We start from the raw sequence: 25,453 nt of genomic DNA, 5'->3' as shown, positions 1-25,453 counted from the left end.
CCGACCTTTCGGCGCTCCCGGAGCCAGCGGACTCGCGGCGCTTGGCCTGGTGTTGGGCCCCCGTCGCCCGCTCAGACCCTTTCTTCTTCTTCTCACCCGTCAAGCCCTTCTCCAACCAGCTTGCGAGACGGGATCGACGGTCCCTCATGGTCCGCTCCGACAAGTTCTTGCAGAACTGGCAGTCCTTCTCTAATATCTTTGATCTTACATCTCTCCCTCTATACAAAGAAGTGTCATGATGCCTTCCCCCGGGGACCCAGACCAAGTCCAGCAACCCCGGAAGAAAGCATCAAGTTATCCCAAGCAAGCCCAACAACCCCTGCTAGGGGCTATTTGGGTGCTGTCCTGGCGTCTATGGCGCCAGGCTCATATGGAGATATGGAGAGTCAGTCCTGGCGCCATAGGCGCCAGGCTCATAGATCAAAACTTACCTGATGCAGACCATGCTGCAAGAGCTCCAAGCCAAAAGAGGCTTGGAAGGGACTACTTTACCTAGGGACTATTTTTTTTACTCGGGTGGGGCTGGGGAGGAATACTTACCTGGGACTACTTTGGGGGCTATTTAAACCACGCCCGAAGAGCATCACACGCTTCGCGTTATTCTGCATCCAGCAGTGTAACGCTCACCGTGCCTGCAAGTCTGCATCCAGTCTTCTGCCACGCCCGCCTCGAGTTTGGAGCTCCTAGAAAGGGAGAAAGAAGGAGAAAAGGTTAGAACAAGGGAAATATCTTTGATCCTTACCTGAATTCCCGATCCATTGCGCCTTCGAGCTGGAAGAAAGAAGTTATTTTATGCGCGTCGCCTCGCCTGCTGCAGCGCCGCGCTGAACTCGCCGTCCTTCGCAGCATCTTCACATTCCACCGCATCCTCCTGCATGTTCCCGCCGTTGAGTTTCCGGGTTGTCCATTCTTGGGGGTAAACCCCAGGCAAGTCTCTGGTAGGGGTGAGAACTCAGGGGGGTTTGTGATCCGAAGCATATTGGATGTCGCGCAACAGGGCCCTCCATGATTCTAGGGTGTCATTGGAGTTATCATCGCTTGAGTTGATTCCATCTTGCCAGGCTCTGGTCTTTGCCTCTGTCCACGTTTTCAGGTCCTTAAGCCAACATCCATGCCTCGGGCCCCCTGGTGATTTCCATGCCATAGCTATGGACCTTTTTGCGAGGATGCAGGCTAGGTCCATTAGTTTGACCAGGTGTTTGGATTTGCTGAGTCTGGGATGGGCTCCCAGTAAGCATTCCTTTGGGTAGCATTCATATCTTGTGAGTCCCGCTTTGGTGCAGGTGCTTTCTACCATGGACCAGAATTTCGCTGTTTTGGTGCAGGTCCAGAACATGTGGATCATGTCCGCTTTGTCATTTCCGCACCAGGGGCAGTTCGGAGATGCTTGTTTGTTAAAGGTAGCAACTCTTAGTGGGGTCATGTATGTTCTGTATAGCACATTCAGTTGAACTTGTTTGAATCTAATGTTCCTCGACACCTCTTTGGGGTATAGTAATATTCGCTCCCATTCACTGTCAGAGTGATCCCCAATTCGGTTTCCCATTTTTGTCTCAGGGATGCGCTTTTTGGATTGGATCTATCATTCAGTTTGATGTATAAGCGGGAGACCGGCTTCCAACCATCTGCTAGGTCATACATTTCCTGGAGGAGGGGGTCCGGTGGGGGTTCCTCTGGCCAGACAGGCCATTGTGCCCTAGCTGTCCTCTTGAGGCGGTGGTACCACAGGAATTGGGTGTTCGAGATGCCTTCATTAGCTTGTAGCGATTCAAGTTCTCTGAACATGCCATCTTCAAACAGGTCTCCCCAGGCTCTCTCCCATTTCCTGGCTGTCGCTAGGTCCGCCTGAGTTTTGCATACATCCGCCAGAATGGGGGTTTTTGGATTGTAGGGATGTTATAATTGTCGAAGGAAGCCAGTTCTGGCCCATATCTGCCTGCCCAGGGTGACAATCATGGGAACTTCAGATGTTTGTTTCGTCGGGTTCCAAAGCATTTCTTTGGGGAATAGCTTGGAGGTCGCATGTCGCAGGAGCCCCACTTCAGCTGACGGGTCATCGGTGAGCCATTTCGTCACGTGGCTGAGCTGTGCAGCTAGATGGTACCTTTGCAGATCGGGTAGTTGTATCCCTCCTTCCTTGTACGGGAGCGTAAGTGTAGGTAAAGAGAGCTTGTGTCTGGATGACCCCCATATGAAGTCCTTGATTAGAGTCGAGTTTTTTGAAAAAGGGAGGTCTGATGTAGAAGCAGACGTTCGTGAAGTGATATAAAAAACGGGGGAGAACTATCATCTGGACTATTGCCGCTCTGCCCATCACTGCCAGTGGTAGCTTCGACCAAAAGTTCATGGATTTGCAGAGGGCGCCCACTGCTTTTTCAGTGTTGTGTTCATGCGTGAGTGCAGGGGTATGACACACATCGACTCCTAGGTACTTAAACTTCTCTAATTGCCATTGTATCCCGACGTCTGGTAGATCGGAATTATCCAGACCCCTGAGTCTGGCCAGTGGAAACGCACACGACTTTAGCTTGCTAAATGTTATCCCAGAGTATCAGGCATAGTTGTCTAGGATGTCCAACGCGACTTGTGCATTGAGCTGAGGGTTATTTAAATACAGGAGGACGTCGTCCGCGTACATGGATATTATGGAGTAGTCACTGCCCAGCTCAATGCCCTCGTCAAAGTGTTGTTTCCGGAAATAGGCGGCCACTGGCTCCAGGCCTAGTATGTATAACATCGGGGACAGCGGGCATCCTTGCCTCGTGCCCCGCTGTATTGCCCAGGCTTTGGACACCGTCCCTCCAGTCTTCACTCTCGCTGCTGGTGAATTATACAGTACCTCGACCCATTTTACAAAGCCCTCGCCAAAGCCGAATTCCCTTAGTACTTCGATCAGCCACTCCCAGTAGATGGAATCGAAGGCTTTTATGGCGTCTAGCGATAGCACCGCCAGGTCTTCATCTCGATCATAGGTCTCTGCCATGATGTGCTGGAGCCTCCTCAGGTTTGCGGTAGTATTGCGTCCTGGAACGAAACCATTCTGGTCCTTGTGAATCAGGGTTTCTATCACCCTCGCCAGCCTCTTAGCCAGTATTGTGGGCAGGATCTTGCAGTCATAGTTTAGCATGGCGATTGGGCGGTATGATTCACAGTTGTCGACAGGTTTGTTGGGTTTAAGTATAGGGATGATGATTGTTTCTTTCATGGAGTTGGGTAGGATTCCGTTTTCGTATGCCTCCATATACACCTTATGGAGTATCAGGGTGAGGGTTGCTTCATACGCTTTATAGAATTCTGGCGGAAGCCCATCACTGCCGGGGGTCTTGCAGGTGGCTAGCGATCTAATCGCCTCCGTCACGTCTTCTGGAGTGATTTCCGCGTCCAGTAGCTCACTTTAGGCCTCCGTCAGTCTTGGGAGCTCAATCTCTGCCAGTGTAGCCCTTATGTCCTCCACTGGTATTTTGGTGTCGTGGGCATACAGTTTGGAGTAGAAGGCTGCAAACGCAGAGTTAATATCTTGTTGCGTCCTGTGGGTTGTCTCCCTTTCATCTGTTATTTCGGTTGGGAGGTGTCTTGGGAACTCGCGTTTACACAGCCAGGCCAACATTCTACCAGGTTTATCTGCTTCTTTGTGCGCCCTGGCTATGTATGTCGTGTAGTCGAATTTAGACAGTCTATTCCAGGCCAAAAGGCATTCCTCCCGGGTGCCCTTCAGTTCTGTTTCAGCGTCCGGCGTGATGTCTATTTCGGATTACAGGTGTGTAATCTTATTCTCCAGATCCTCCAGTTCCGACTTCAGATGCTTGCGGAGGCCACCAGCTCCGGATATGACTTCTCCCTGTGTCACAACCATCATGGCCTCCCATAGTGAGCTCCAACTTGACACTGAGCCTGTGTTAATGTCTAGGTATTCCTCGAGTTTAGCACCAAATTCCTCCTTAAATGCGTGGTCTGTGAGTGCTGCCGGTGGCATTCTCCATAGCGGGATTGGCGGTCTGGGTCCTCTAGGAGCCCATTGCATAATCAGCGGAGAGTGATCGGATATGGTTCTGCCTAGATACATTGTGGAGTCTACTTGTTGAGCCAGCTCACGATCTATGAACAAATAGTCTATCCTCGTATGGACATTGTGCGGGGCCGAGTAATAAGAATAGCTCCTCTCGGTGCGTTGTTGTTCCCTCCAGATGTCCACTAGGTCGAGTTGCTCTATTGTGCTGTTTAGCACGTTAGATGCAGGGCTATTTAAAAGACGGGGGGGGCTCTGATCTGTCCATAGCTCAGTTCCTGATGCAATTGAAGTCACCACCCCATATGAACGCACTCTCTCTGCGAAGAATCATTTTAGCACTAAGCATTTCGAGGTGTGAGGGTATTCTGTGTTAAGTATGAGTTCACCAGGCACACTGGCGTGGATTCGATAGTTCCCCATAGTATTAGATATCTGCCCTCTTTGTCGGCTTCATAGTCCAGTAGCTGGAAGGGCACTGTCGGGTTCACCCACGTGAACACTCCTCTAGCAAATTTGGAGTATGGCGGCCCTCCGATCCCACCCCACCTTTCGGATAATTTGGCTGTGGATTCTTCCGTGAGATGGCTCTCTTGAAGCATCACTATCGATACCTTTTTCCTGCGCAGGTAAGAGTGGATCCGATTCCTTCGCAGGTACGTGCCCATACCCCTCACATTCCATGTCATCACCTTAAGTTGGAGTGCCATTGAGTTGGTGTCTTGGTTTCATCTTTCCGGTCGCCCCAGATTTCACGGGGCGGCTCCTTCTCCGGGTGATGAGGCTCTCCTCCTGGGTTCCGGTGTTTTCTCATCCTTCGCCCCCAAGGACCTCCGGTCTCGTGCTTCCCCTTTCTTAATATTTCGAGGACTGTGGTGTGAACGAAACGATTAACAAAACTGGAACTGGTGTGCCCAGCAACGACAAGTTCCTGCTGGTGCTCAGGCGCTCTCATACCGTCAGGACCCATCCGGGTGTCAGGCACGAGGGAGGTCGGCAGCTGGCCTGTCCTGAACTGTTCGTGGGGGGTAGGGCTCTGTGCCTGGCGTGGGCCGAGCGAGGGCCGCATCTATGTAGCTGACTGTTGGGTGATTTTACTTTCTCTTTGGTCATTTTCCTTGCGTCTAAGTTAGCTTTATGAGTCATGGATCCGTCCATGTCTGAAGTGCAGGGGATTCTTCAGTTTTCCGTGGGTTGAGGATCCTTATCTGCAGCTAGATTGTTGTCTTCCAGCCACATGTTGGCAGCTGCTGGGGATTCCAGGAAAATCGCCCTCCCCTTGTGGATCACTTTCAATCTGGAGGGGTATAATAGCATGTACTTCAGGTTCAGTTGCCTGAGCCGGGCTTTAATCGGCACAAATGAGTTCCTCTCTCGTTGGCCCTTCGGGGTGTAATCGGGGTAGATCGTTATCCTGGAGCTCCCACGTTCAATGGGGCCCTCTTCTCTGGAGTGCCGGAGGATGGACTCTCTATCCTGGAAGTTGAGTACTTTAGCGATTATAGGGCGAGGATGCGAGCCCGGCGGGGGTCTCTTCTGAAGTGATCTATGCGCCCTTTCGATCGAGAATCCTTGCGTTAGTCTTCCAGCACCCACCTCCTGTTGTATCAGGGATTCTATATAGGCTGTCAGATTCGAGCCCTCGCTTCCTTCCGGGACCCCAAGTATTCTGATGTTGGCGCGTCTGGCCCGGCCCTCAGCCTCATCAGCTCTGGCCTCAAGTGTGAACACCTTTAGTTCCAGGTCCAGCACCTTAGCTTTCAGCTCCGCTGTGTCGTCTGACGTTTCTTTTATGGTTGTTTCGGCAGTGGTCACTCTTTCTGTTCAGTTGCAGGCATCCTGGCGCATGAGTTGTAGCTCGGATTTGAACTCCCCGATTCTGGAATCTATAAATGTGCGCAGTGATGCAATTGCCTCCAGTACCTGGGCTTGATTCTCGGGGGAGTCCGCCGGTTTTGCTTGGGGAGGTTCGGGGGTGGAAGTGCGTGGCTGCGGAGGAGTTTTCGCTTTAGCAGATACATACGTGTCCATGGTGCTTGTTTTCGTCTTATTCCTGGCCGCCATGATGAGGGACGTTCAGAGACGCCACTCGGTTATGTGTGGGTAGATGCTAGTGGACGTCGCCTCCTCAGCAATGCTCCCACCGGCCCGGTGATTTTAGTGTGCGGGCTGGGGGAGCTTATGGTTCCGGGGGTGGGGTGGTCAGCTTGCAGCGTGTGGGGACTGTTTTTCGCGGGTCTCCAGGGATCAACAGGGAGGCAGTGGGTGGGGGCCCCTCTGTAAAGGCTGCATCGGCCTGTTGGGATCAGTGTTCAAGTTCTCGGCGGGGCATACAACAGCACGCCGATGGTGCGGCGCTGTGGTCCCCTATGCTGGGGGTGTTCGATTGGTTTATGTCCTCACCCAGTGCTCTCCTCACCTCCACCTTCTTTTGCTGTCGATGGCGGGGCTCCCTGCACCAAGGGGTCAGCGTGTCCACTCACAATGTCTCTCTGGTTCTCACTCCTCGGCCGCTACGGATGCCGGGGCCCAGGCCCAGTCTCCCCGGGCGAGAGCGCCCGCTTGTCTCCCCGGTCAGCCGTTGCAGCAACAGCAGATCGGACCCGGGTGGAGGGGCGGGCTCCTCCTCCTTTTTTCGGTCATGGCAGCAGCTTGTGGGTCGGTTTCGCTGCGAAGGCGGTTAGCGTTTTCCTCCGGCGCCGGCTTCAGGAGATGGCCGCCATCTTGGGTCCCACCAGCAGTGGGGGGGGGGGACCTTTGCAGGGGAAAATCCGTGGGTCTGGAGGTCCAAACCCAGGAGAAAACCACAGGATCGTGTCCGGGGCCGGTTCTCTTTCCCTCGGAACCGGTTCTTTCTGTCTCAGATGTAATTTCGGGCAGGCAAAAGGATCGAGTTACGGCGTCTCGGCCAGAGCACGGCGGCTCAGCTTCCACCCGCCATGAGCTCCAGGCCACGCCCCCAAGACCTTCTCATTGATAGTATTAGGTTGAGCTCCTCCATCCTCCTTACTATGGCAACACATGCTGGAGCACTCTGTGTCATCTCTCAGACAATTTACTGCCTGGGAACAGAGCAGAGTGGGGTGTAGGAGTATATCTTTTTCCTAACACAAGGTAACATTCCTTGCGCTACATTATCTATGTTGTTTCTAGACTATAAGGTCAGTCTGCATTTCGACTCAGTAGTTCGGCTTTTAGGAATACACATGCATGAATTGTGCTTCTTTTAATCATCTAGACGCATATTCACAATTAGCAGCGGAGAGTCAAGAAGACAGGAAGGCACCTAATTTACAGATTAGCTACGTTTGTGCCAGTTCTTGAAGGCTCTAATTTAGAGACAATGTGCTCAGCAAATCTAGCATTCCAGTGCAGGGGCATGTTTTGCAGAGCTTTCAGAGCGGTGACTTTGTGAACCTTTGCCACGTGTGGAATGAAAACCCGGGAAAGTGAGCAAAATGACCAATATGGAGTTCAGGAGGTGCGATTGCGCGATTCAATGTGTGTGCGCTTAGGCCAATACAATACAATATAATACAAAATGAATGTACTTTTACAAACCCTCCTTTTGGCCTAAGCCAACATATTGCTAATACTTTGAGATCATATATCATCACCATCAGAACAACCTGATTCATATACATCGATAGCCATAAACTGTTTAATGGCAACATCTTGCATGATCAAGGCATTAGTCGTATTGAAAGGAAGATGAGGACCACTTTTTAACTTCATCAGAGATCTAGAACAGCAATTACCTAGTATAGAACCTAGAATAGGCAAGCATTGTATGCAGCAGCAGAACGGAATTGCCCTAATGATAATAGCAAGTGCTGAGAATATTTTCCAGGCCCATGTTTCAATGTCCCAATCCCCTTCAGAAACGTGAACTTCAGAGCTCAGTATATGCAACCTTTTGATTGCTTGAAACACAGTAGGGGAGGATTCTGGTACGTACACGCAACCCTGACCATTTTGCATACACCACCACGTTCAGCTAGCATGAAGTCTAAAACATCCTATTCTGAAGAGCTACTAACCTAATTGCTCTTTGTTCTAATGTCATGTTAAACAGTATGTCAGTGGTTTCATTAATGGTGTTTTCTAATACTCTTGCCATATCTCCTAATATCTCGTGAGTTTATTATATTATTATTGCACGATTCAATGTGTGTGCTTAGGCCAATACTATATAATACAAAATGCATGTGTTTTTACACCACACACACCGAGGCTAGTCCAGCTACCGGCCTCACGGCGAAGTCATCAGATCCTTCCGGACACAGTGCTGAGGGACCGCAAGGTTCTTTTACCGGGTGTACACCCTCGTATCGGCTCGATGATTAAGGGGGCGCCTGCACGCAGCATTACCGGCGACATCGCCGAGGGTAATATGCCTTCCAGGCCTAGATCTGAGGTGCAGGGTATGCCGCTTGCTCTACCACCCAGAGTCTTGGAGGAGGCCGGGCCCAGGGAGCCGTGCACCACGATTTTGGCACGTGGCACGCAGCTTGACAAAATGGACGCCGGGCCAGACATATTTGCCGCTCATCCGATGCAACTCCTAGGAACAGAGCAGGCGGGTGAACAAGTTTCAAGGTGGGACTGGTGTCAACCAGGTATGTGCTACAGTTGATCCATCAGCAGTGCAGGGCAGGTTCCCACTGCAACCTAGGCAGAGTGCGCTCTTGCCCCAGCAGCCCCCAGCCACTCAGTCAATATCTCCTGCCACCTCTTCATCCTCCAAAGACCAGTTCTTCGAAAGGTTCCTGGCGCTGATGTGAACCCCCAGATGGGGGCCAACCTCCAGGATGCAGTCAGGGACTTGCTCCCTCTGGTCGCCCCACTGGCGCCCATAGTCATTCCTCACTTGGCTCCGGCGCTACTGGCCCCAGCGCAGCCCCTGCTGCACCTGCTGGCCACTTTGATTCCGGCTCCCCTGTCTCCCACAGTTCAGGCGGTTCGACAACAGCCTCTGCAGCAGGCTCTGGTCCCCACACCGCAGCCCACGGTGCCCAGCACTACTCCACCTGCTCCGGACCAGCCTGAAACTCAGGTGGACACAGACGAGACGGAGGACCCTTCCACAACAGGCTTGCAGGTTTGGCAGAATATTTGGCCATTCCTCATCCTGAGGTAGAGCAGCACGATGAGGGGGGGGGGTCTTAGCAGAAGTCCTCACCCTATGACCCCCTACCAAAACGGGTATCCCGATCCAGAAAGACTTTGTGGCCTTGGCAAAAAAGGGCTGGCTCAAGCCACTCTCTGCCCAACCTGTCAATAAGCGCCTCGATGCCAAGTATAGACAGACGGAGGGGGGGAAATCCACTCTTGCTGTCGGCGCACCCTCAACCGCATTCTTCAGTGATTGCTGCAGCGTCACTCTACTCTAAGCCTCAGTCGTCCTCCGCCACCTCGTCCTCGGCGCTGCTTGGGAAGGAGGAGAAGATCTTACAGGCATACAGGAAGAAACTGTACTCAAACGCCTCCTTGCACCTGCGTCAATCCAACGCGGATGCCATGCTGGCAGCCACTAACCAGAGGCTTTGGTGGGAAATAGCAGACTTCCTTCTAAAACTTCTTGTTCAGAGCCAGGCATGCTTGAAGGCGGGTCTAGGAGAAGCCAAGCTGGTTGCGCAGGACATCATGGAGTCCACTGTGGCCCACATGGATACCTCTGGCCGGGCCATCTGCACTGCCACGGACATGAGAAGGACGGCCTAGCTTCGGGCTACTAACTTTAACCCCAATGTCCAGGAACGAATATTGAACATTCCGTTCAAGGGTAGTGACCACTTCACTATACCACCAACGAGGAATTAGATAAAAAGAAAAACAGATTGCAAACTGCAAAGTCTTTATACTGATGAAGGCCACGTCCAAGGCATAAACCCTGTCCCTTCAACGCTCTGACAGGGGGCGGTCATTCGGTGGGTTCCGGGGCTTCCAGGAACGGAGGTCGAGAAAACCTGACCGCTCACCCAGTCAGCACCGGCGCAAACAACAAAAAGGGAGTGGGGGGCAACGGCTTCTTCCAGTCCCCCTCCTCAGCAGCAGCCTCAGAAGGAAAGAAAGCATGATGCGTCCCTTCGGGTCCACGTGTCTCCAGTGGGGGGCAGGCTTGCCTTTCACGTGCAATTTTGCCACCAGAACTTCGCGGATCCCTGGGTCCTCTCTGTAGTATCCTCGGGGTACCGCCTACCAGTCCCTTCTCCTTCCTCCCCTCCACTCCCACAGATTGGGACAGCAACTGTTGGCGGAGATCTGGTCATTCCTCGAGAGCCAGGCAGTGGAAGAAGTCCCAGCCTCCCATAGAGGATTGGGATATTATTCCAGGATTTTCGCCATAAAAAAGAACCACCAGGCTGGCCTGAGAGTTGTTGGACCTATCCACCCCCCTCAACCCGCTTCAGAAATTCAAGATGGTAACGTCGGGACTCATTGCGGAGACACCAGACAGGGGAGACTGGATGTGCTCCCTGGATCTGAAGGGCGCCTATGTGCACGTCCCGATTTGGCAGCCACATCGCTCCTTCCTGCGCTTCAGGATCATGGTCTGCCATGTCCAGTACAAGGTGCTACCCTTTGGCCTCAACTCAGCCCCCAGGGTATTCACCAGACTCATAAATTGCAGTGGCAGCCCTCCTCAGGCCCAGGGCCACCATGTCTACGTGTACCTGGACTGGCTCGTCAGGGCGAGATATCAGGAGGGGGTTACCCACACTTCCTCCGCACTTATGAGCACTCTCCACGACCTGGGGTTTACCATCAACCTCAAGTCTCAGCTGCAGCCCACGCAGAGCCTCTTTCCTGGGCCTCATCTCGGATACAAGCTCCGAGAGGGTCTTTCCCTTGGAGGACAAGATTACGGCCATCAAGAGGGGCACTACGCACTTCCTTACCAGAGCAGGGTCTCTCGGCCTGGTGGTACCAGCACTAACTGGGTATCATGGCAGCAGTTCTTCTGGCCGTGCCGCACACAAGACTCAGGATGAGGAGGTTACAGCTGCACTTCGCAGCCTCGTGGAATCAGGAGGAGGGCTCCCAAGCGGAGCTGGTCAGCATACTTCCTTCTCTCCACTCGGACCTCACATGGTGGTCCATGGAATGCAACCTACGGCAGCTGCCCCCGCAGGTCCCCATCACTACGGACTCCTCCCTGGAAGGCTGGGGAGCCACTATGGACAGACATAGGGTCCACAGAGTCTGGACCCGGCAGGAGCAGGAGTCACGAATCAATTGGCCGGAGCGCAGGGCCATCTGGCTAGCTCTCAGAGCTTTCATTCCGCTCATTGGGGGCAGAACTATCCTTATCCAGACCGACAACTCCACCAGCATGTACTATGTCAACAAGTAGGGGGGTACCAGGCCCCTCCGCTACCGGTCAGCATGTGGGAATGGGCCCTAGAGAACATCTACCTTACGGCCGTCCACCTCCGGGGGGAGTTCATCTTGGAATCGGACAGGCTCAGTGGACTGGGAGCGGACAATTACAAATGGCAATTGAATGACCAGGTGCTGCAGGTGGTCTTCAACACATGGGGCCACCCTCAGGTGGATCTATTTGCCTCCTGGAAAAACAGGAAGTGCCATCAGCCCCAGCTCCCTGAGCGATGCATTGCAGATTCACTGGGAGGGCATGAAAGCCTATGCCTTTCCTCCCACACCCCTGATCCCCAGGGTTATCCGCAAGATAAAGGAAGTTTGTCACCTCAGCATCATTTTAATAGCTCCATGGTGGCTGGCGATACCATGGTTCTCCGAGCTGCTTAGCTTCACGGACAGACCACCCATTCACCTTCGGCTGGGTCCAGCACATCTCCTGTCCCAGCAGGGGGGTGGGCAGGGTCCTCCACCCCGCCCTTCAGAAGATATCCCTCGCTGCGTTGTTCCTGAGCAGATCACCCTCAAGCACCTGAGATCATTGAGGGTGCCAGGAGCAAGGCTACCAGGAGCCAATACAAAAGTAAATTGAGTAGGTTCTGTCATTGGGCGAACTTGAAGGAGATCGACCCCCTTACGTGCACACTGGATGATGTGTTCTCCTTCTCGGCACACCTCGCGCACTCAGGCGTGTAGGTGGACACATGTCACACCTATCTGGCAGCCATGGGTGTCTACAGAAATTCGGAGGAGGTCGTCTTCTCTTCCAACCCGATAGTCAAGAAACATCTGGCAGGCTTGTCCAGGCTCTACCCGCCCATCAATAAGCCACACCCTGTGTGTGACCTCAATGTGGTGTCGGGCGCCTTGGTACACAAACCCTTCGAGCCAATGGCGTCTGCGGACATCAGGCTGGTCACCATTAAGACAGCTTTGTTAGTGGGACTCACCTCGCTCGCAGTGTCAGCGAGATCCAGGCTCTGGTGGCCTCAGAACCCTATACCACTTTCCACAGGGATAAGGTGGTTCTGTGCACTCACCTGCGTTCCTACCTAAGGTACCATCCGCTTTCCATCTAAACGAGGAAGTAGTCTTACGCACTTTTTTCGCTGACCCCAAGGGCGAGGCTCAGACTCTTGCACTGTCTGGATGCCAGGCGCGCTCAGATAGAATTTCAGAACAGGACCAAGGGCTTTGGCAAGTTGGACGCACCTTTTGTCACCTTTAAGGGATCCAGGCCCGGGTATCAAGCATCCAAGGCTTCCATTGCACGGTGGATGGTGGCAGCCATCAAAGAGGCCTATGAAGGGCAGCACACAAGCCTCTGCCAGCTAACATGCACGCGCACACTGTCGGGGCCAAGGCCACGGCCATCGCATTCCAGCGGCAGGTTCCGTGGCAAGTCATAAGCGGGGCATTCTGTAAGCATTACTTTTTGGATGCTGGCTCCAAGTCAGACGCTGCCTTTGGACAGGCGGTTCTAAGGAACATATTTGCTTAAGGAGGGTCTCCTCTCCACCCTGGGGCTACGTTCAGTTGTAATCGCCAACGCAGTATGGAGGAAAGGGGACAGGGCGTAAGAATAATTGTTACTCACCGTAGTGACTAACGTACTTAGTTCCCTTTCCTCCATACACCCCTCCATCCATGCCACCCCCCCCCCTAATAATACTGGTGTCATTTGGCAATGTTAAATATTGTCGACGCGTCAATGGGGACTGAGGTGTGGCGCCGGTGGGCAGACTCTGGGTAGTGCATGCTCCCAGGGCCGCACCCCTGTGCGCCTCTAAATTTAAAGGGGAAGAAGGGGTTTTCTGGTGAAAAAGGTCTGTCTCCCGTCCCTAGGAAGGGACTCCCATGCAGTATGGAGGAAAGGGGACTAAGAGTATGTTAGTCACTACGATGAGTAACTATTAATTTCTTCATCAAGGTACACCTTGCTGCTATTTCTAGATTTATGCGTTCCCCGGGGGCGCCTTCTCTGTGCTGACACAGACTCAAGGGATTCCTTAAAGGACTGTTCACTCTTTCCATCCAGTCCGAGCACCTGTTCCGGCTTGGGAGTTGAAAGGTGCTCTCTCCAAAGTCATGAAGCCACCTTTTCATGCTTATGCACAAAGCCTCTCTAAAGTTCTTGTCTTTGAAGAATGCTCTGCTGGTTGCCATCACTTCCACGAGGCTTGTGGGGGAAATCCAGGATCTCGTGTGCAAGCAGCACTACTTGACTTTCCATAAATCTAAGACAGTTCTTTGCGCACAAACCCAACTTTCATGCCAAAGTTTGTCTTCATTCCACCTAAACGAACATGTGGAGTTGCCTGTCTTTTTTGGCTCCCCATCCTCTCCACAGGAACGCTCCTTGCTTTCTTTGGGTGTGCTGCGAGCCCTGAAATTCTACATTTAGAATGGATTGTGTCCTCCCACGTTTTCCTCATCTTTAGATATCTCCCAGCCTTCTAAGGCCAACAAGGAGAAAAGCGAGGCTAAACCCTGCGTGCCCTCAAGCCCGTATGAGAAGCTGCTGGCCCATCAAGAGCCCTCTAAGCGAGATCAGGCCTGAGTCCTTCGAGGCAAACTCCATCGAAGCTGTCAACGCTGATCGTGTCGGCACCTTTGAGGGAAATTTAAAAAAAACTTTTAAGCTTCTTCCAAAGAATTAATTTTCCAAGTCCCTGTCGTCTATTTTCAAAGAAAATGAGCCCTCTGATCTGGACACACCACCTCTTGGGCTATAATTTGGCACACCCATTGTCCCGGAGGCCCTCATATCAGCAGAATCTAGAACGAGAGATGTATTTGATAATTCAGAAACAGCAAGTGGCCTTGACACTTGGCCAGAGTTAAGAGTTTGGAAAGCCTGATCCATCGGAACATGCTGAGGCATTTTACAGGCAGCTAATGGGCAAAGTGACAGTTTCTGGGATGGGGCAGACCAACTGCACCTTTTGAGCAGAATGACCTCAGACATTTTAGACAAAGGTCCCCAAAAAAACCCTATGTTACCTTTTGCATATAGCCCTTCAAAAGAGGGTGAAAGCTAATTGGGAAGCGTCGGAGACCAGCCTGGCTGTAAACAAAAACCTCACAAAGGAGTATAGACCTTCATGTAGGGACCCAGAGTATCTGTCCACACACCTGACACCAGAAATCTTGCTGCTACCTCCACCTCTAGACAGGCAGCATATCCTACAATACCACTGGACAGAGATAACAAGCATTTCAACGCTATAGCAAAGAATGTATTTTCAGCCAGGAGTATGACCTTGAAGTCCGTGAATGCCACTTGTGCCCTTGCTTAATTTTCCTACACCTTGTGGGGATCGTATCTCCATGGCGGCAGAACATATTACTGAAGTAGAGGAGAGGGAAGGCTTTCTTAACATTGGGAGAAAGGCAATCTGCGAGTCTCTCCAATCCGCGAGTCTCTCCAATCCGGTATGGACTCTGCTGACAGTATTAGCAGAACCATGGCAGAGAGCACTGTTATAGGCTGATTTGTGTGGTTGAGAAGTCTGACTTTGTACCTGATGTGCAGTCTAGACTTCTCAACATGCCCTTTGATGGCACACTACTATTTGGCAGCAAGGCTGACGAGAGCCTAGAAAAATTGCAGACCTCAAAGCGGCAGCCAAGTCACTCAGCGCTGCCATCCAACAACCACATCCTTCGCACCCCAGTGAACTGGTTTGGAGGGGTAGGTCCTTTAGCTACTGCTCCTCATTTGGAAGAGCGAGGGGACTAGCCAGTCAGAGGTCAAAGGAAATTCCCTTGTGGTGTCGAGGAAGAGGTTCCAAGCCCACCCAAGCGTTGACCTCTTTACCCTCAGCCGCTGCTTCAGCCACCTCAAAACCACTCTGAGGCCTTAATCCACAAGACCCACTCAGCAGACTCACTCAGCATCTGCAAGAATGGTGGGGCTTTACGTCAGATGCTTGGGCATTGGAAACTGTAGGCCAGGGTTTCTGCCTCCCCTTTTTAAGACGACCTTGGGATCATCCACCGAGGAACCACTCTTATAAAACTCTGGATCCGTTCCTCTTGCAGGAAATTTTGAGTCTACTAGAGAAAATTGCTGTAGAACCAGTACCTGTGACTGAGAGGAACAAGGGGTGGTACTCCGCTTACTTTTTGATGCCCAAGAAGGACAGAGGATTGAGACCCATTTTGGACTTAAGTTACTTGAACAAATTCCTCAGGAAGGACAAGTTCAAGATGGTTACCCTTTCCCAGATCCTTCAGGCCCTCCAGCTTCCGGATTGGAGGGTGTCATTGGACCTGCAGGATGCTTACTTTTGTGTGCCTATCCATCACAAGCACAGAGAGTACCTCAGGTCCACTGTTGACCGTTCTCATAATCAGTTCCGGGTTCTGCCATTCGGGCTAACCTATGCCTGAGGGTTTTCACCAAGTTGATGGTGGTGGCAGAGAGTCTCAGGAGAGATGGGATTCAAGTCTACCCCTTATTGGACAATTGGCTGATGAGGGCCTGTTGTCCCGAACATGCCCTGGAACATCTCAGCGTACCCTGCCACCCTCTCCACCGACCGGGCTCCAGTTGATCAGAGCGGTTCTGGATGCGTCCTCTGGCAAAGCTTCGCCACTGAGGTGGGGGCTCAACACATTCTGCAGAGGGTCACCAAATTTCAGAATGCCCAGCGTCTTCCGGCCTTCGACTTTTTGAGGTTGCTCGGCCTCATGGGATTCTGCATTATTGTGCTGTCAGATGCTTTCCTGAGGATGAGATCCCTCCAGTGGGCCCTGAGAACCCAATGGTCTATTTTCAGGCAAGATATCAGATCTGCTTCATGTTCCGAGCAGGGTCACCCTGGATCGCCTGTGGTGGGCCTGCGAGGACCATGTTCTGAAGAGGGAACCTTTTTGGCAGCCATGGTCAGAGATTACAGTAGTTGCAGATGCCTCACTCACAGGGTGGGCAGCCCACGCCAACGATTTGACTGTCAGCAGTCATTGGTCTCCATCGGAGTCCAAACTGCACATCAATCTTTTGGTGCTGAGCGCGATCAGACTAGCGCTGAAGCCTTTCTGCCATCTGTACGGGGAAAGAATGTCCTGATAATGACAGACAACACTGTGGCCATGTACTATCTCAACAAGAGAGGGGGTATAGGGACACGACCACTATGCAGGGAGGCAATGCAGCTCTGGTTCTGGGCAATTCAAGAAGGTATCTTTTCATTAGCAGTTCACCTAGCTGGAGAGGAGAACATGGTGGACGCTCTGATCAGGCAGAGCAGTCTCCCATGTGTGGGAACTAGCTCAGGAAGTCCTTAAAGAGATCCTTGCCCTTTGGGGAACCCCTCAGGTTGATCTGTTTGCATCCAGTGTCAACTGGAAGTGCAAGCTGTTCTGCTCCAGGGAATTTCCTCCTACAAGAGCTCTAGGGGATGCATTCGTAGTGGACTGGGAGGTACCACTCCTGTATGCGTTTGCTCCAGTCCCTGTCATTCTTCATGTTATATGGAGATTGAGATGGTTTGGGAAATTCATGATCCTAATTGCACAGGATTAGGCCAGGAGGACGTGGTACCCGGACCTTCTCAACATATCTGACTGCCCTCCAATTCCTTCTTCCACAAACTATCTCTCGCAAGAGGAGGGTTGGATTCTCCATCCCGAGGTCAAGACACTCAACTTTCATGCAGGGTTTCTGAGAGGTTGAGATACAGGGATTGGGACCTCCCGGAAGACGTGAATGAGATTTTGCTTTCGGACAGAAGGCCAGCAACAAAGTCTCTGTATCGTATCACTACCATTGGAATAGGTTCTGCAGCTGGTGCAGGGAGAAGAGTGTGGATAATTTTCAATGCAACACGCCTATGGTGTTGTCCTTCCTACTGCATCTAGTTTGTTAAGCGCACGTCAGAAGAAACCTTTTAATATGCAGCTGGTTTCTCCTTTTTTAAAGGGACTCCTGAATGTGTTCCCTTCAGTCCCATTTCTGGTCCCTATTTGAGATTTTAAACTAGTACTCATGTATGCTCCTTTTGAAACTCTTCACTCTTGCCCGTTGAGGCTTCTGACACTGAAGACCATCCTATTAACCACTTTAACATCTGCCGGCCGCATGAGAAAATTACAAGCATTATCATGTAAGCCACCATTCACAACCTTTTACAAGGACAACGTTGTCTTGAGAATTAAACCTACCTTTGTACCGAAAGTAAGTTCTGACTTTCATCTGTCACAGAAAATCGGTTTGCCAACTTTCTACCCTCCTCCACACCCTAGTAAGGAGGAAGAAAGACTGCATAGGCTAGACCCTAAAAGAGCTCTGAGCTTCTACATCTCGCGTCTTGCTAAATTAAGACAGGACAACCAACTTTTATCGGTTACACCAGACATAAGTTGGGTCTGGCAGTTACTAAACAGACGTTACCCAGGTGGGGAATTCTGTGTATCGCAGAATGTTAGACTTGCAGGGAAGGATCCCCCAGAAGGTTTGCAAGCTCACTGCACAAGGGTCATGTCTACTTTTGCTGCCTAACAGAGAGGGGTGCCGATTTAGGACATCTGTGCGGCAGCCACTTGGTTGTCTATTCATACCTTCACAAAGTACTGTTGCCTAGACTCTGCTTCAGGCCAGGAGGCGGGATTTGGAAAGGCTGTCCTACGCTCCATTCATGACAAACACTGAATTGCTTTACTCTTCTCCGAAAATTCATACTCCCTCCTCCAATTTCATATTGCTTTGGGAGTCTAAAGATGAGGAATAAGTGGCAGGAACATCCAGCCGAAAGAACTTTACCAGGGTTAAGTAACGTGTTCATCTTGTACAAAAGGTTTTGTCAAGTCGTCTCAGCTGTTTTTGGCTTTTGGTACGGTTGGCATCGGAAATACTCTTTCAGAGTCATCCATTACATGGTGCCTATCCTCCTGTATTAAATATTTCGGATGGCTTACAGGCCTCTTCCTGGCAGACCCAATGACCATTTTACATAGACTGTTGCTGCTATGACTTCTTTCCGGTCTGGCGTTCCCCCTGCTAGATAGTTGCAGGACTGCCACGTGGAGATCGATATATATTTTCACAAGGTGTACTGCATCGACAGGGATTCCACAGAGGAATCCAGGGTTGGCCAGGCAGTGCTACATAACCTGTTGAGATGAGTGTTTTCTGAGGGGAGTGTTACTTCAGGTGAGATGTTCCTCCCAATTTGTGTACTGCTTAAAAATCTATTCCAATGCTGGAGAAGGAATACGTTACTTACCTGTAACTCCTGTTCTCCAGCATTGGTATCTTTCATAAATTCACATGTGACCCTTCCGGCTACCCTGCTTATGGCTCTTCTTGGCTGTGGGCCAATATGACCCAAAATGGCTGAAATAGAGCACTAAAGTGACACCTGTTTTAATATTTAAATGTTATGTTATGATGATTTATACTGTGCACTGCTGCAATTTGCATGGGCTCCAGGTGCTTGCGTGCTATGCAAGAAAAGTGGGTGGGGTTGGTTAATGGGGTCTAGGATAGAGGTTGTGCTCTTCTGTTGATGCTTGCAAACTGGCATCTGTTTGTGTCGGCTTTCTGGGTGCGGTTTGTGTGCCCTGGGCAGCTTGTGTCTGGAGGGGTAGCATCTAGTGTCTGGGTTGTTTGCAAATGGTTGGTCATGTGGCATGGTTAGCAGTGGGTGTGTGGTTTGTGAGTAGTTTTGCTGACCCTTTTTGACTTGTGTAGTACGTGGGAGAAGAAAGGAGGGGTGGTTAGTTGGTTTCTTTTTGACTCTGGCTGAGTGGTTGTTTTATTGTTGGTTCTTCGATCCGTATTGTCAATGTTTGCTTTGTATCCAGAGTATGGTTTGTGGGGGATGCTTGTCTCAGTGAGTTGAATAGCCAGGTTTTTATTAGTTTTCTGAAAGTTCGGTGATCTTCCGTCCTTATTTCCTTCGGTAAACTGATTTACTGTTACTGAAATTCCCAGCCTGATGACCTGTAATATTCTAACAGCATGTATAGCTATGAAAGAAGTCAACGCTGCAGAACAGGAGTTACGGGTAAGTAACTTATTCCTCTTTTTGTCCTATTCTAAAGAAACAAGAGGAAGCAATGAAATACTGGTTTTGAAATCCTTGGTGAACTCTAGCAGATGGATTAAGATGGTGTGATCCATTGTATCAAAGGCATTGGCCAAATCAAGCATAACAAACCGGGTACAGCTACCATCATTGCAGATTTAAAAAAATCTTCCCAGTCTAATAGGAGAACTGTTTCGTTTTGTGTCTGGGATAGAAGCCTCATTGTAAAGGGCTCATGGTGTAATTAGCTTCAACAAAGTCTTGAAGCTGCAAAGGTACCATTTGCTGCAATATCCTTGCCAGCCACGGCAGTCCTGCAACCAGTCTAGCATGACATGGGCTTGACAAATCTAAAGAAGGTTTTTTAAGTAAAGATGAAATCATAGGTTCCTTAAACTGGGATGGTACCACGCCTTCTTCAAGAGATTATTTAACCAATGTTCTGCTAAATCCGGCTATTGCATCAGTGAAGGATCTAGCGGTCAGGGTTTGGAGAGGGTTCTTAGGGGGCTTGCTGTAGGTTTCAAATTCTTTAATAGATCCAGTGATTCTTGTAAGGTGATTGAGCGGAATTCAAAGCTACAGAGTGGCTGTACTACAATAGAAGAAGATAATTGTCTATTACCGTTGTGGGGCTTTTTTTAATGCTCTTAGCAGTTTTCCGTATTAAGGTATTTTTTGGGCTATTCCCCACCTTGGTCACAAAAAAGTAGTGTATTATCTCTGACTCTGAGGTATTTAGTAGCTCCGGGACATGTTCCTGGATCCTCAAGGGGTTCAGCACGCTCTGGACCAAGTATTATAATTCTGGTACGTACCTTTTGATTTTCTTTATTTTTTGTAATATATTTTTAGAGCAAGGCTTTGTCTTTTTCCAATTAGACTGCATTTTAACAGTGTGGGTAATCTTGGTAACACAGTCAATATTTTTCCCTGGAATGTATGATTAAAGTAGCATTTCCTAGAATGTTCTGATATTTCTTGAAAGCTTTTGGCTGTGGTTTGAAATTGTTCCCTACCCTCAAAGGCTTTGTTTTATCATGTGTGCTTTTTCATAAATTGTATTATATCGTAGGGGGTCCAAATTAAAGTGGAGTATTTTTGTAGGCCATAGGGATTTTTGTCTCATTTTTCATACTGTTAAAATATTAGCTTGCCCTTTTTCGCCCATCCCCTGCCTGTATGTGTTAACTGCTGACTATCAGCTATAGGACCTTCCACGTATACCAGGGTTGTGTTGTGTCTTTATGGCACTTTACAGAGTTGTACAGGCCCATAGGGGGTTTACCTGCTTGTTGGGTTTTGTGATTCCTTTAGCCTCGCCACTCCGTTACTTTATGTTGGGGCCTACCACAGGCAGTGGAATTAGGAGATTCCTTTATAGACATTACTTTTTAAAAAAAAAAAAAATAATGGGATTATTTAAATACTGTGTTTTATCCTAAAGTACTTATTTTGGCCTCATAGTTATATGTATGACTTAACATGAAAAATATGTATTTTATCAGTGATATGTATTTTCTAGAGATGTGTGTGTGCACCTTTGTGAAAGCCTACTGCCCCCACCTGATGGTTGAGCCTTGTCACTCTGTCCACGCTAACTACCAAAAGAGAGTTTTGGCCCCCCTTTCTTGCCGGGTGTGTTGGCCTTCCATTAGCATTAGTGGCGGTAGTGCCCTCAACAGAAGGCGATACAAAAGTTTCCTTAACAGTGTTTATTACCTTTAATTCCAAGAGAATATTGTGTGGGTGTAGGTAAGCTTTGTTTTTACTGTGCTGTTATAGTGGCAGAATTACCAGTTCTCAATTCGTGGCTGCAGGGTTGGTAATGCTGCAGACTAGCTAATTGGACTAAAAGCAGGCTGTTTGTGTTTGCTCTACTAATCCGTTTGATGCAGAAACCAAAGCTGGTATGGTAATTTGAGTTCTTGCCTGGTGTCTGAGTTTGCTTCAGATATACCATGCCGCCACATGTGTCCTACAATACTATACTAACTAGACTATTTTGTTTAGTTTGTTGTGAGCATTCTGCAAAACCAAAAAACCTAAATGGAACCATAAATGTAACTTCCCCAGAACAGAACCCAGAGGTGGCAGGCTTCCTGAACTCATTGCTCATGCTGTTTCCTCATATGAGGAGATGATCCTGGTCCTGGGTAAGCGCTATGCCATGAACGCTAGCTCCAGGTTGGGTGCAGTTTGGGTTCAGCAGGCTACAAAGTACCTTTGACTGAAAACTTGGACAGGCTCACTGCTGCCACTTTCCTCTTTTATTTCTTGGAATATTCGTTAGAAGGTGGCAGGTTGAGGCCCTAACACTTTATATAACCCCATTTTACCATTGTCATCCCCTACTTCCAAGTAACTGCCTTCATCCCCTTTTATCTTGCTATTAGTTTAGTCATGTGTATTGACATGTTATATTGGAAGAAGGAACATAATGTATTTGCATACTTCGAGCAACAGAAATGTTTCTTTTGTTACTTTTCATTTCTTTTTTTGATTTTGTTTTAGGAAAGATATGTAGCAAGCCTGATGCCTTTGCAAAAAACGATATCACCATGGAAGGTAAGATAGTAATTTTCCAGTGTTCTGTTCCTTTTTTGTTTACTTAATCAGAAGAATACGGTAATATGGTTATGTTTGTTTCTTCGAAAGAGTCCACCGCAGCTGAGACCTTTCAGTCAAGATGAGTTTATAAAAACACTTGAGAAAACAGGGCCTCAACTGACCTCCAGAATAAAGGCAGATTGGATTGGACTTTACAGGTCAGTTGCATTAAATGTAAACACTCCTTTGTCTTGGTAGTAGGGTTCTTGAATCTGTGATTGCTTCAATACAACGCTCCATACCTGAAAAATACTTTGAATCTTTATTAACTTGCCACCTTCAAATGAGTCTATTCATGACTTTGTACAATGGACGCAGAGCATGCTTAATTTAGCCTCAAAAGAGCTTCATACAGATAGCAATCATTGGAAAGTACATTACAACATATTGTAAATCATTCCCCCTGCTAGTTAAGACAAATATTTTCAGATTTCTATCATATTGATCAGAAGCAAGTTGCATTCACACTAGTATGCACATGATTGTCATTGGATATCTGTTCCAGAGATACCTAATTAAATGCCTCATCATAGTCCATGAATCCTTTTTTGGAAATTCCCTAACCTACCTAGTGTATTTCCACTTATCACATGCATACTCGAGACTAATTGTCTTCTTTACCAAGAATTTGATTAATCTACCGCCTTCATCCCATCTTTCCAGTCTTCAACCGTAAGGGGCAGAATCGTTTGGATGTCTCCACGCCATCCTTTCAGACACTGGTAAAGCGAAGCTTACTTGGAAACTATGCTGTTCTCCCAAGCTTTATCTAGCTGTGTTTTCTAGGTTTTCAAGGCACCATTCGGCTTTCACTGAGGTTGTGAATGATTTATTTAGTGTATTTTTTACATTTAAGCGCACAAAACTGCTCAAGCATCTAGGCGCTGTTAGACCCAGGTACTTTTTCATAAGTGACAGTGAACAAGCACACGTAGAGAGGTGGTAAGTCTTTTAGCTGAAAGGTCATGTTTTCAGGGCCTTTCTGAATATCCAGTCGGATTGTTCCGTTTTGCAAATGTAAAGCGAGAGCGTTTCACTGGAGAGCAGCAACTGACGGGAAGCTCGAGCATCGGCCTTTAGCATCCTTGGTTCTTGTTATAAGTCTGTGCGCATAGACTTTTCTTACAGGTCTGGTGGACTGCACTTTGACCAGACTTTGCGTCAGGTAGGGCTACGCTGTCTTGTGAGTGATAGCCATTGTTTTAAAGATTATCCTTTATTTGATTGGAAGCCAATGAGCATTTCTTCTTGTTTCTGAGATATGTTCCCTTTTAGGGATGTTGAGGGCTGCTCTGATGGCCTTGTTTTGGATTGCTAGTAGTTTGTGTAGGTTGCGAGTGGATGTGCCTGCAAATAGGGCATTGCAGTTGTCAAGTCTAGCCCCGATGATGGCTCTGGCAATGTTGAGGTAATTGGCAGGGGCTAGAAAAGGTCTTTGAGCATTAATGAGCTTAGTGGTGTACCACTGCTGAGGTGGCGATGGCGTTCACCTGGCGTGTCATGACCAGAGATGAGTTCAGGTCGACCCGTAAGGTCTTTACTGAGGTTGAGACACTGATGTTGATATGGTCGATGTTGAAGTTGGCATAGAGTGGATTGACGTTTTTTAAGGTTAAAGGTGACCCAACCAATAAGAGCTCAGTTTTTTCGTCTTTGAGACATAAGCCATTGGCAGCCATCCAAGTTTGGATAATGGAGTAGATTGTGTTCAAGATGAGTGAAATGTCAAAAATAAAATGTGAAGTCCAAAGAATAAACCAGTAAAACATGTGTTCACTATTTAATAACGTATCCAAATTATGTTTACATTTAGCATTTTCTGGTGGGTCTTGTGAACTAACATGATTCTAAAGACTCTTTGGTCATTCTGATGCCCACTCATTTTAATGTGATGAAACCCTTTACATTTTCACTTCCACAAGTTGTGTTTACTGTGCTGGTGTCTGGCTGACTCCCAATAAGTATAAGCATGTGCCTTGACCCACCATTCGCAGGTAGGGGTGGTAAAAAGCAGAGGAAACGTTAAGAAGGATTGTTCTTTTTGCTCTTTTTCCTCCATAGACATCAGTTTGACACCCTAACTTTTGCAATCATCTTAAACCTTTCCTGATTTTAGGAGATAAGTGATCTTTTTTGCTTCACTTACCTTCATATGCTAATCTGTTTTGTGGGTACTGATCAGTCTCTATGGCTATCGGTGCAGGAGAAATCTGTTCTCTATGGTAAAAAAGCTCTGTTTATTTTTCACTACACACATCACCTTCTGTGAAGTGCAATAGACACAAGTGTTTCTACAACTTGGGTTTTGGTAACTTTGTGGTTACCCGCATGATGCGTTTTGAGGTGCTTGTGGCAGCGAATATGTTTTTACTATTTTCGTTTTTTTTATAGTCTTGTGCACTTTTGTGATTTACTGATTAATGCCATTTTGAGTACCATATACTCTAAAAAGGTAGTGCTACGAGATTTCCACCTGTCCTCTGGCCATCTTGTAGTTTGACTTTGTTACTGTCCCAATTTTCCATATATGGTTGGCCCTTTCCTGGGGAAAGCTCCAGCTTTTATGAGCAAAGTGACTCTTTTTTTTACCAATGTGGGGGCAGGGTCTGCCTGGTCCCAGAACACATCCGTCTGTTGCTGGGTGGTTGCAGTGGCCAGAGGCTGTCCAGGATGGGACTATTCCGTCCAGTTTGAATGGTGCAGAACCTTGGCAGTGTTGAATGGTGGCAACTCCAGCCCGGATCCTGGATAAAAGGGGGACTCCTGCGGCTGTTTTTCAGATATCATTGGAGCCAAGACCCATAGCAGACCGCTGAAGAACTGGAACTCCTTGTTGGAAGATTGACAGCCGCCCTTTCTTCACTTGCCCGATGAAGCTCTGCTTCCCTGAATATCTCCTTAATATAGGTGCTTCAACCTTTGGACTGAGGGGGAACAACCATTCCAGTCCTCTGCTCAAAGAGCCAGCCACTTTCCAGAGGTTAGAACAGTCCCAGAACCATTCTGTCGGCTAGCCAGATGTCATCCTGGGAAACTTCCCTTCAATGGTCGCCATCCCGAATTGAGCCTTACGACTCCGCAAAGCATTAGCTTATGGAATAAGTAACATTGGCATGAACTTGCAGCACTTCACCCTGAATAAGGGCATTGAAGACCAGTTTTGGGATTTGCCACAAACTCCGCCTTACGCCCTTTTCCACAAGAGCTCCTCGCTGCCTACATCCTGTCTTGGCAGTCTCCTAAATGTGTTGCCTTAGTGGTGATCCAGTAGTCGGTATAACCTGGGTGTCCAGCTCTCCAGATTCCAGATCTGATCAATCAAAGCTGCGGTAGGTCAGTTATAGGAGACAGAAAATGAAACAGGGTTCAAAGTGGATTAAGGTAAAGAAAATGCCTCACCTAGCTCTATTGCTAATATGAA

The 25,453-nt window shown here is 48.9% G+C and overlaps 1 protein-coding gene across 2 annotated transcripts in view; it reads left to right on the top strand.

The window, feature by feature from the left end:
- DENND6A (DENN domain containing 6A) overlaps positions 1-25,453 on the top strand; it is a 1,713,534-nt gene that overhangs the window by 1,491,901 nt on the left and 196,180 nt on the right. For both annotated transcript variants that reach the window (XM_069643682.1, XM_069643681.1), the window contains 2 exons: positions 21,937-21,990; positions 22,081-22,190. In XM_069643682.1, coding sequence (XP_069499783.1) covers positions 21,937-21,990; positions 22,081-22,190 — 164 coding nt within the window. The remainder of the gene's footprint in view (positions 1-21,936; positions 21,991-22,080; positions 22,191-25,453) is intronic.

Source organism: Ambystoma mexicanum, chromosome 2p (genome assembly GCF_040938575.1).
Source record: "Ambystoma mexicanum isolate Mex_15411 chromosome 2p, UKY_AmexF1_1, whole genome shotgun sequence".
In the NCBI taxonomy this organism is placed as follows: Eukaryota; Metazoa; Chordata; class Amphibia; order Caudata; family Ambystomatidae; genus Ambystoma; species Ambystoma mexicanum.
This window is presented reverse-complemented; position numbering and strand designations above follow the sequence as displayed.